We start from the raw sequence: 11967 nt of genomic DNA on the forward strand, positions 1-11967 counted from the left end.
CTAGGTTTTTCCAAAAATTCCCAAATCATTAACCTTTTTTAAAGAACAAATAATTAAACTAAAAATCATATAAAAGTAGATCTTGATGGAGCCAAAGACACTGGGTGTGTTTGGTTTGTGTTTGTAGAGTAGTTTTTAAGATAAAAAGTACGAAAACTTATTTGATTTGCCTTTTTTCATAAATGGTTTTGGAAAATTATTTTGAGGAGAGAGTTTTAAAAAAAGTGATTGATTTGATGTGTATGAGAGAGGGAATGATTTTGGAAAGTAGATAACCAAACAAAATTTTGAGATTTTTTTTGAAAAAAATTGTTTGGTTTGATTACTCTTGAAAATTTATTTGTAGAGAATTTTCTCAAAAATTTTTCTGAAAAACAAACCAAACAAACCCACATACTTCACCAATTAGAACAAAACCCTCAACGTGCTCAATCTTTTACTCCAAAGAACTAAGGTAAGAAAACTAACGAATTGAGAGTATTTGGGGCTAGAAATGAGAACTAGAGAAGGAGTGTGTATGGATCTAAGGTTTTGAAATGTTTAGAGAGAGAAAGAGATGAAAAGGTGACTGAGAATAGATTCCTCACAAACTGATATACGCATAGACCGCTCGAGCGCAAGAATGGTCGCTCGAGCGACAGACACAATAAGTGACACTGTTCGAGCGACCAAAACCACTTCTCAAGCACATAATAGCCCCTCCCAGTAGTTCAGACCTGTAAAAGATCACTTGAGCACAAGAAAAACCGCTCGAGCAAAGATATCAAACTCTCAGTAGTTTTGTAGACTATAAAGATTACTCGAGCGCAGGAATGGTCGCTCAAGCGAACAAACAAAATTCTGGGCAACAACTCTTTGAAAATTGACTTCCAAACATGTTTCAAACACAACCAAAACTCCCAATAGCTAGACTCAACAAGTATTATGATGGAAAAGAAATGAACAACAGTTAAGTACATGGATTCTTGGATCCAAAAGCAACAAATGGGTCAAGTCTAAACCAAAATCGTTATAACAAGGAGATTTCTTCTACAATCATGGCCAAATTTTCCATCTTAGGGTTTGATGAAATCCCAATCAAGTAACTAGCGTTTTATATTTCTTCTTAAGATTGATATGTTATGATGATGATTGTATAACTTTTTTAGAGTTTTTTTGCAAATAATTTCTTTATTCAACTTTTCATGTATTTATGTGATATTAAATACATAGTTATATAATGGTGGTTTTTGTGCATATATTGAAATTGTCGGATGAGTCATACCTAGGGAGGACAAAGCGTGTCTATGACCGTAGTTTAGCATAGACAATTTGTGCCAGCCAATGATGATTCATGCCCGATGTTTGAACATATAGCGATGTTTTTGGGGCTTGTAGTCACAATACATCATTATCATCATGGTAGTGATTTCTGTGTAAGTGAATTAACAAGCCCTAGTTAGGAGATTGGTGGTGGATTTAATCACCCTAAGACCTTCACTTTCATCTTTAATCCTAATTTTACATTGCTTTAGATTATTTTAGTTCTCAATTAATTTAGTTTTTCTCATTTGAAAATCCTTATTGAATTAATTTAGAATTGATTTATGAAATTCATAGTAACTTTACAGTTCTTGTTGATCAACATCCACATTTAGTCACTATTCTACGGATTCGTGCTATTGTGAGGTTTACAAATATTAAAATTGTTTTTGCTATACTAAAGTAAGCCATCAATTTTTGTTCTGAGTAAGATCAAGAATTTTGCATGGAAAATGTGTTTGAATATTTTGCCAGTTCGATCAAATCTCCGCCAAAGGAACATTGTGGATTGTGATATCTATGCTAGGTGTGGCAATGGTGTTGAGACAATAGCTCATTGTTTTCATAACTGTGAATTTGTGGCCGAAGTGTGGAATGCTTGTCCACTATTTTTTGTTTAGCAAATTGAGCCTATCTCGGATCTGTTCCAGTGGGTATACTGATTAATGGAACTACATAATGAAAGCTTGTTGGAATTGTTTTTCGCAATTTGTTGGTGCTTATGGTTTGATCGGAATTCACTCATTTTCAATAATGTTAGTCGCAAAGCGGAGGAGATTGTGCGATGTGCAAGGGACTACATTCATGATTATAAGCGGGTTTTGAACATCTCTAGTGCTCCTTGTGTCGACGGTTGGGCCGCTAGTGTGCACTAGAGGAATGTGTTTATAAAATCAGTTTTGATGGGTCAGTCAGGCAAAGACTTCATGCGGCTGGTATTGTAGTTATTGTGTTGAAGCTCTAGCGGCGATGCATGCTGTGTAATTTGCTAAGGAACTGTGTCTATCACAAGTCCATCTCGAAGGTGACTCAATTAATGTAATCAATGCGATTCGTGAACCAAGGGTTGCTCTATCTCAGTTTGGTCATCTTGCTTTGGCTACTCACCATTTGTTGGCTGGGTTTGTGTCTTTTCGGTTAGTCAGATATTCTGGGAAGGAAATTTTGTAGCTCATTGTTTAAGCAGATTAGTATTTGATTTTGTGGGTCTGCAAGTTTGGACGAAGGATGTTCCACCTTCGCTTGACCCCGTTGATTGTAACTAATGCTAGTTCTTATTAATATTATTTCTCACTGTTCTTAAAAATAATAAAATGAGAATATATCTATACCTACCATATATAAAGTGAATACCTTATGATATCTTGAAATCTTAAGTTCTTATGCGGCCAAGTATCTATGTTTCTATTTAAAAAATAATAAAATTAATAACATGAAAGAAGTGGGACTTGAACTTTAAATATTGAGTCAAGTAAGAAAAATTCTTACCACTTGAGTGACACACGTTATATAATAAGTATTTTATTTTATTTGTACTTATTTAAATTACATACACATTGTGTGTATCAACCGCCAGTATATATATATATATATATATATTCCCAAACAGCAACTGTCGCAAGGTATGCTAAGAATGGGCAAGCCTTTGGACTGACTGAGTTTACAAAATTCCCAAATTGAGTTCAACCTTTGATTTTAGGGTAAATTATTAATAGGTCTTATTTTTTAGATTTATTATCCATTAAGTTACGTTGATAAGTTTATTAAATGATAAATTTATCAGTCTCGCTTATTTTTATTAATAAATTTATTGTGAATCTATAAATAAATAAGCCCAATTAATAAAATTGATTGGTAAGTGTCTCTTGATTTAATGGCCCAAACAATTGGGCTTTGGGCTTACTGGCCTATTAACAAAGTCCGAACTAGTTACCAACTCATCCCTTTGAAACCGATTTGTCAAGCCCAATGCGTGGGCCTTTTTTGTTATTCGATCCTTTGAGTATGCACCTTTACACAAGCTATTCAATCTTCGAGACAAAGCATTCTCATATGCATCGTAGGAATATCCTGATGGAACATAAAAACCTCATTAGAATATATATATATATGTATGCAATTTTATCCAAAAATGTTTTAAAAGGGTACGATATTCTTACTATAAATTATCTAGTATCCTATCTCATTCTCTATTTCATTCTTTGTTCGATATTTATCTCAAAAAATGGTTGAGATTCTGTTCTCAAATTTATATATCTCTGTATCCTTAATATATTTTTTAGAACAATTCTAATCATATTCTTCATTTTTCACTAAGTAAATATAAAAATAAAAATAAAAATAAAAATAAAAATAAAAAAAGTACGTTCTTTATTTTATCTAATTCATTCCTGCTCCCTCATAATAAAACTTTAATGCAAGACAAATATAAAAAAAATTTCTTGAAAAGTTCGACAAATACCATTATTATCAAAATATTAAACTTTAAAATAATATAATTTTTTATTTAAATGCCGATTTTTAATAAAATTAGTATTTTTAAAATTCTCTCATCAAGATCTATCAAATAAGATTCATATTGACTATGAAATGCTTTATAAAAATATATTTAAAAAAATTATTACCGTCGAAATTAATATAAACAGTAACAGTAACATATTATTCTATTTGACAGTAACATGTTACTCTGTTTGACAGTAATATGTTATTCTAACAATATTGTCTTAAAAAAAAAAAAAAAAAGATATTTTACTTTGTCATTACTCAATTATGTGTTTTCTCCTTGAGGGATTTATGAAACAAAATAAATTGAGCTATTCTTTTCACTAAATAAAGGTCCAATGGAAGGGTTTTGGCTAAATTTCCCTTCCACTTTTTTTTTTTTTTTTTTATCTATATACTTCAACACTATTTTTTTATTTTACCTATCATATACACAAACTGTTTAAAAAGACTCTTAAGGCTCTTCAAATGCAGTTAGCCTTGACAAATTTTGTTAATATAACTATTGTAATAGTTAGTCCATTAAAGTGATTAAAATATGCTGATGCTAACTATAATAACCAATATGCCTCATTTAAAGAGTCTCTTGGAGATACTCTTAGGGGTTGTTTAGGATATCCTAAATAAGTATACTTTTTGACTTTTTATTAAATATGGGTTGGGTTTGGGTTAGGTTTGAAGTAATGTGTTAGAGAGGTGATGCGACTTAAATAGGATAGTGACTTTTTGACTTTTTTTAAACATGTCAAACCAGGCCTTAGTCAATCATTTGATATATATATATATACTATTATATATGTAAGCACTGACTTGGTATCCAAGAGTGTGGTGGCTTCTCCTTTTGTCACGTGGCAAGTTTTTATATCCTAAGATTAAAAAATATTATTCAAAAATGTGAAGAAGATTTGAACCCAAGAAGACCTTGAGTTTTATTAAGAACACTTTTACCATTTAGACAACATACGTATTATGATATTAATTTTTTTATTATTTATTTTTGTACTTATTTATCTAAATTACACACGTATCGCGCATGCTATCTGCTAGTATATATATATATATATATATTTAGACATCATAATTCTTTCTTTCTCTCAAATGTATTCACATATCAGTGTAATATGAAAAACTTATTGACAAACCAAATGTTAACACCATTAGGTGCTTGCCATCTCCAAATTTTCATTCTTTCTATTAAGTTTGGTTTCTAAGCTAGCAAAAAAAAAAATATTAAAATTCTAGTGGTAAATTTAATCATTCACATGTCATAGCTCTGTTTGGTAAAAACTTAATTAACAACTTTAAAAATGGGTTTTAAAAAATGCATTACAAACCCAACTTTAGAAGAAGAGGGGAAAAAAATCAAAAAAGTTCTAAACTTTATTTGGAATTTTTTGAATAGAAAATAAGCTGAAACTTTAAAATATTTTATCAAATACCTTATATTTTAAAATTTTAAACTAAAATAAGATGTGAAGAAATTTTACGAAATGGGCCAGAAACCACTGTTGGGAAAGGCCCAGAGAGGCCAACTTTGAGAGGCAAGACCAGCAGAAACAAAACCCAGTAGTTGGCCCATATAGAGGGCAAAAGAGTGGCAGTCAGTGACAGTGCGCCACACGGAAACACAATCTAGTTTTAACTTAACCCTAGTTAACTCCGCCACATCCAGCCGCGGCGCTTATATAAGCCAGCTTTGGGGCTAGCGTCGTCTCTCGTGATCTTACAGAGGTGGGTTCTCTTCGTTTTGGGTCCCCCTCTAGATATTTTCGTTTTCTTTCTCTTTCTCTTAGGGTTTTGATACCCCCAAAAATATCTATATCTCTCTCATCCATGGCTGCTGAGGTTGAGTACAGGTGCTTCGTCGGCGGGCTCGCATGGGCCACCGATGACCATGCCCTTGAGAAGGCCTTCTCTCAATTTGGAGAAATTCTCGAATCGAAGGTCCGTTTGTCGTCGCAGAGATCGGATCCGAACCGATTCGGCTTTGCTGACTCCTGATCTGTTCTCTGTTACTACTACTACTATTCATCTCTGGTTTTATGTGTTGTTGATCTGTTCTCTCTGTTAACTCTCTCTCTATATGTTACTTTTATTGATCCCCTTAAACGGTACGTTCATCTTCTTCTTTTCTCGAAAGATGAAGATCGATCGATCGATTTTGAGTTTCAGTTATAGTTGTGTATCTACTTTGATTTTGTTTGTTTGTTTGTATGTTATTGATCTTTGTAGATCTGATCGATTTATGTTTGATTTGGTTTTTAGATCATCAACGATCGCGAGACTGGAAGATCGAGGGGGTTTGGATTTGTGACATTCAAGGATGAGCAGTCGATGAGGGATGCAATCGAGGGGATGAACGGCCAAGATCTTGACGGTCGTAACATTACCGTCAATGAGGCCCAGTCCCGCGGAAGCGGTGGCGGCGGCGGGGGTGGCGGCGGGTTCCGCAGCGGTGGAGGCGGCGGACGACGTGATGGAGGTGGCTACAGCCGAGGCGGCGGTGGTTACGGAGGCGGTAGTGGTGGTGGTTACGGAGGAGGCGGCGGTGGTGGTTACGGCGGAGGGCGTGACCGTGGATACGGTGAGGGCGGTGGTGGCCGCTACTCAAGGGGAGGCGGTTCTGATGGAAGCTGGAATTAGGGTTTAGATTTTGTGCTTCTTGGGCTAGGATTACTATTTATGGGCTTTTATGGTGCTTGGGTTGTGATTTTCTCTTTTTTGTGTGTCGTTTTTGACCTCGGGTTCGCTATGTATCCGGTAGTATTTTCGTTTCAGATATGAAGGAAAAAGAAGTTCGTTGAAACTAATAAAGTAAATAAATTAGACTTCAAAATTCTTGTGTATTTATTTTGTGGGATACCTTGTTCCTTATAATTTTCTTTATTTAATCATAATAAAAAAAATTATGATAACTAAATATAACCTGAAGTATATAATTAAAGAATTTATAATTAAAGTAATGTTATAATTTATAAAATGGTCATAATTTAAAAAAAAAAAAAGTAATATAATTGATGATATATATAATATGTGTTTTTTAATGGGTTTGTGTTCAGTAGTCCTGGTAGAGCTGGGAGAAAGTGTTTATAACTTATAACTATGAGAAACATAAGTTGATTTTTGAGTCCTGGTAGAGCTGGGAGAAAGTGTTTATAACTTATAACTATGAGAAACATAAGTTGATTTTTGATTTATAAATTAAGTTTCTTCTGTCCCAGTTAAAGAATAAATTGATTTCTGATTTATAAACTAAACATATCAAAATAATTTAAATTAAGTTGAAATAAGTTGAAATTAAATTGTACCAAACATACAGAGTCAGTATCATTTTTTACATTCAAGATAAATGACACTCACGTGTTTGAATAAACAAAGAGGGGCATAATTACACTCTTGCTAAGATTATGATTTTGGGGTTATATTAGCAAGTTAATAAATTAGTCCTCTATTAGTTAGGTTAGTTATTGCAAAATAAAATTTATCATTATTACAGTAATATCTTGCTTCATTTTATGAGATATATTGTTCATAATATGATATATCATTCATGAGTTATATAATATTTTATTATACATTTTTAAAAATGATTAAATTTTTTTGTCAAGGCTTGTTGGACAGCAATTATATAATAAAAATATTAAATACAAATTAGGGGTAGACAAACGTCACGTCGGGTCAAGTTGGTATTACATAATAAAGAATTGTGTGTTTGCTCAAGCTCGATCTGCCTTAACATCGGACTTCTATATTCGTCCAAGTCTGATCTAAAAAATAATTATAAATTTCAAATTCACCCATTACGCTAGATGTTAAAAAAAAATTAAATTATTTTATAATTAAATTCAATCGCATTATAATTTTAAATATATATATTGACATGATTATAAGTTGAAAGATTTGTGTATAAATCAAAAAATAAATAAATAAATTCAATCTCATATCACCACAAATTTCAATGATTTCAATAAAATTAACAAAGATAAAAGCTTAGATCTCAACAAAAAGAAATATATATTTTAGTATGTTATAATTAATTAATTAATTTAATAGCAAATCGAGTCAGACTTGATCGGATTGAAAGTATAAATGGCTCAACGGCCGATGTTTAGCCAAATTTGTATTTTTTATATATCTTTTCCACCTATTATATTCAAGGTTGAGTAAATTGTATTCATTTCACTCTTTTTTTTTTTCTTTTTTTTCTTTTTTTTTTGAGAAAGTTAATTTTGAGAAAAAGTTATAATGCAGTTATATTAAGAGTTATTTATACAAAGACTTCCTAAATTATTGAGAAGTATGATTTTAACCCTCTAAACTATAAATGTGTATAAATGCATCTTTTAAATTATTGAGAAGTATCATTGTGCCTCTTAAACTATAAAGGCGTACAAATAGACTTCTAAACTATTGAGAAGTATAACTTTAAAGTATAATAATTTTATAACTTAGGGGTCAAATTGATATTTCTTAATAATTTAAGGAGCCTCCATGTAAATAACCCTTATATTATTAAAGTAGAAGTAAATATCATATAAATCAAAAAGAAAAGAAAAAAAAAAAGGACAAATTACACCAATAGTTCTTATAATTTGAGACTCGTATCACTTTGGTCCCTGACTTTTTAATTGTGGCACATTTGACCTTGAATTTTGAATCTTGTTCCAAATAAGGACAATTGAAGATACAATTGTTTAATTTCAAGGACAAAATCGTCAATTTAATAAAATATAAACTAATTTGACAAAAATAAATGTCAAAAAAAAATTTAAAATTTTTTAAAAATTATTTTTATCCACCAATGATAAAATTATGTAAAATTGATAAAAATTAATAAAAATTATGTGATTAATTTTTAAAAATTAATTTTACATGAACATTATCCAAACACATAATAAAAATTAATTTGGTAAAAAAAATAAATAAATGTCTAAAAGATTTATCAATTTTACATAATTTTATTTTTAGTGGGTAGAAATAATTTTTAAAAATTTAAAAATATTTGTTTGACATTTATTTTTATCAAATTAGTTTATATTTTATCAAATTAACTATTTTACTTTTGAAAAATCTAATGATATCTTCAATTATTCTTATTTAAAACAAGATTCAAAATTCAGAATCAAATGTGTCATAATTAAAAAGTCAGGGATCAAAGTAATATAAACCCTAAACTATAAAAACTATTAATATAATTAAAAAAAAAAACTATCAATCTTCCCACATATAATTTTTAAAAAAGAGATATGCTAGGACTTTTGCTCTTTGTTGTGTGCTAAGACTTTTGCATTAGTTTACGTAGTTTATAGGTTATTGATTGTGCTTCTCATCTACGCAATTATTTAAGTAAAAAAGTCAACCATGTTCAAGTTCAAAGCTTTAGGGTTCGTTTGGTTTGTGTTTTTAAAAAATTTTTGGGAAATTTTCTCTACAAATAAGTTTTTAAAAGTAGTCAAACCAAACAAATTTTTTCAAAAAAATTTCTCAAAACTTGTAAACCAAACAAGTTTTCCAAACAAATATCTCTCACACACACATCAAATCAATCACTTTTTCCAAAACTCTCTCTCAAAATAATTTTCCAAAACATCTTTTGAAAAAAACCAAACCAAACAACTTATCGTACTTTTTATCTCTAAAACACATCTCTCAAACACAAACCAAACATTTATTTCTAATAATTTTGAATTTTTTAAATATAAAAATACACATGTTGGAATGTTATTGGTTGCTGGACTCTGAAGACAACATATTTTAATTGAGAAATTCTATTTGGGTTGTGTACCACTCCCAATTATGATTTTTATGGTTTTTAATTAATCACCTATTATAATGTTAATTATCGCATTATTTTAGTTATAATTTAAGAGTTCTTTGACTATACCACGTGGTGTTTGGTTATAATTTTATTTTATTTTTTTATTATGACTCTTGTAAAATTAAGTTATGATATTTGTAGTAATCAATCCTACAAATATCATAACTTGCATAGCATTACCCAATTTAATTAGACTCAAATCATTATCTTTCAATATTTATTAATGTAAATGAGATCTTTAAGGTCTTAAAAATTTAGTATTAGTAATAGTAGGTATAGAAATTCTATGGTACACACTCTTTTTTGGGCGTGTATCATATGCACAATTAGTTATGATCAGTATTTAATTATGACCTATTGTGTTATTAGTTATAACACATTGTAATGTTGATTATTATATTATTTTAGTTATGATTCAAGACTTTTTTAGTTATACCTCATATAATGTTTGGTTATAACTCAATTTTTTTTTTTAATTATGACTCCTACAATATTAAATTATATAATTTGTGATAATCAAACTACCGGATGATGTAACTTGTACGCTTACACACCCTTTTGAAAGTGTGTACTATACTATTACCCTTATCATATGTAAGTCATGTCACTTACATAAAAATATTTTCAAATTTTCAAATATAAACACCAGAGTTAAAAATAGAAAATGGATTATACATTTAAGTTTTAAAATCTAAAATTTATGGAGTAATACTACATCTATTTAAACTTTTACTAACAATCTTACTAAAAATATATATGTCCAAACATCATTGAATGGTTAAATTTTATTAATTTTTTGACCACTAATCACATTTGAGCTCTTATATTTTTAGTAAGATTATTAATAAATATTCCATTTTATAACCTTAATCTTTACCAATCAAGTATAGTAAATTTTTTAATTTTTCTTCCTAAATTTTATCTATACATGTATCTATATATATAGTATTACACATTAAACAAAAGAGATTTTTCACAAAGAGCCTGGTGGAAATTCCAACATTTCTAATTAAATTGTGAATTTTTTAATTAAAAAATAATTTTAAAAAACACTATTGACTAACCCATTAAATCAATAATTACAAAAATGATATGATTTCATGATTTATGTTTTTTAGAAGGAAAGACAAAATAATATCCTTCCTGATTTACCCAAATCTATTGTCTCTCATAAAATTTTAGACAGAAAAATTAACAGATCTCCAAAATATTAATTAAAATTTTCAAATATTGATTTATGAGGAAGATCCGTTAAGTATAACCTATTCAATTTATCGTGTTTGTCATTAAAAAAAAAAGTAAGACAATTGTGTTTTAAAAAATAAACCATCTATTTTCTTGGTGACAAATGTGATAAATTGAATAGACTGCGATTATCGAATCGGCTTAATTTTTTTGTGTGAATGAAATGCATAAAGTGTCCGACAAAATGAATAATTCGAATTATCAAAACGAGAGTCATGGTATGGTCTATGGGCCCAAACAGCACCCTACAATCCGGATTTTGGACTAAAGATGATCCTCTTCATTGATTTATCTACCCCATTTAATTTAAAATCTATATTTATACTATTATATAAGCAAAAACATTGTTGGATGTTTGAGTTTTAAAGTGTCAATATAATATTTATTTATTTTAACTTAAATATATATATATATATATATATATAAAAGGACAAATTATATTAATAGTCCCTATAGTTTAGGGTTTGTGTCACTTTAGTCCTTGACTTTTTAATTGTAACACATTTGACCCTGAATTTTGAATTTTGTTCCAAATAAGGACAATTAACATACCATTGCTTAATTTCAAGGGCAAAATCATCAATTTGATCAAATATAAACTAATTTGACAAAAATAAATGTCAAAAAACTATTTAAAAATTTTTAAAAATTATTTCTACACACCAAAAATAAAATAATGTAAAATTAATAAAAATTACATGATTAATTTTTAAAAATTAATTTTACATGATCATCATCCAAATACATAATAAAAATTAATTTGGTAAAAAAATAAATAAATGTTTAAAAATATATCAATTTTATATAATTTTATCTTTAGTGGGTAGAAATAATTTTTAAAAATTCAAAAATAATTTTTTAACATTTATTTTTGTCAAATTAATTTATATTTTATCAAATTGACAATTTTGTCCTTGAAAAATCTAATAGTATATTCAATTGTCCTTATTTGGAACAAGATTCAAAATTCATGATCAAAATGTGTCATAATTAAAAAGTCAGTGACCAAAATAACACAAACTCCAAACTATAAGAACTGTTAGTGTAATGCACCAAAATATATATATATATATATATATACACATGTCATGAAATTATTG

The 11967-nt window shown here is 29.1% G+C and overlaps 1 protein-coding gene across 1 annotated transcript; it reads left to right on the top strand.

Moving 5' to 3' along the window:
- Positions 1–5328: 5328 nt before the first annotated feature.
- LOC114313582 (glycine-rich RNA-binding protein) lies at positions 5329–6640 on the top strand. Its single transcript, XM_028259964.2, has 2 exons — positions 5329–5748; positions 6070–6640. Exons 1-2 carry the CDS (start codon positions 5638–5640, stop codon positions 6445–6447), a joined length of 489 nt encoding a protein of 162 aa, XP_028115765.2. The 5' UTR covers positions 5329–5637; the 3' UTR covers positions 6448–6640.
- The last annotated feature ends 5327 nt before the right edge of the window (positions 6641–11967 follow it).

The sequence above is a fragment of the Camellia sinensis genome, chromosome 3 (assembly GCF_055761805.1).
Source record: "Camellia sinensis isolate YWXY chromosome 3, ASM5576180v1, whole genome shotgun sequence".
In the NCBI taxonomy this organism is placed as follows: Eukaryota; Viridiplantae; Streptophyta; class Magnoliopsida; order Ericales; family Theaceae; genus Camellia; species Camellia sinensis.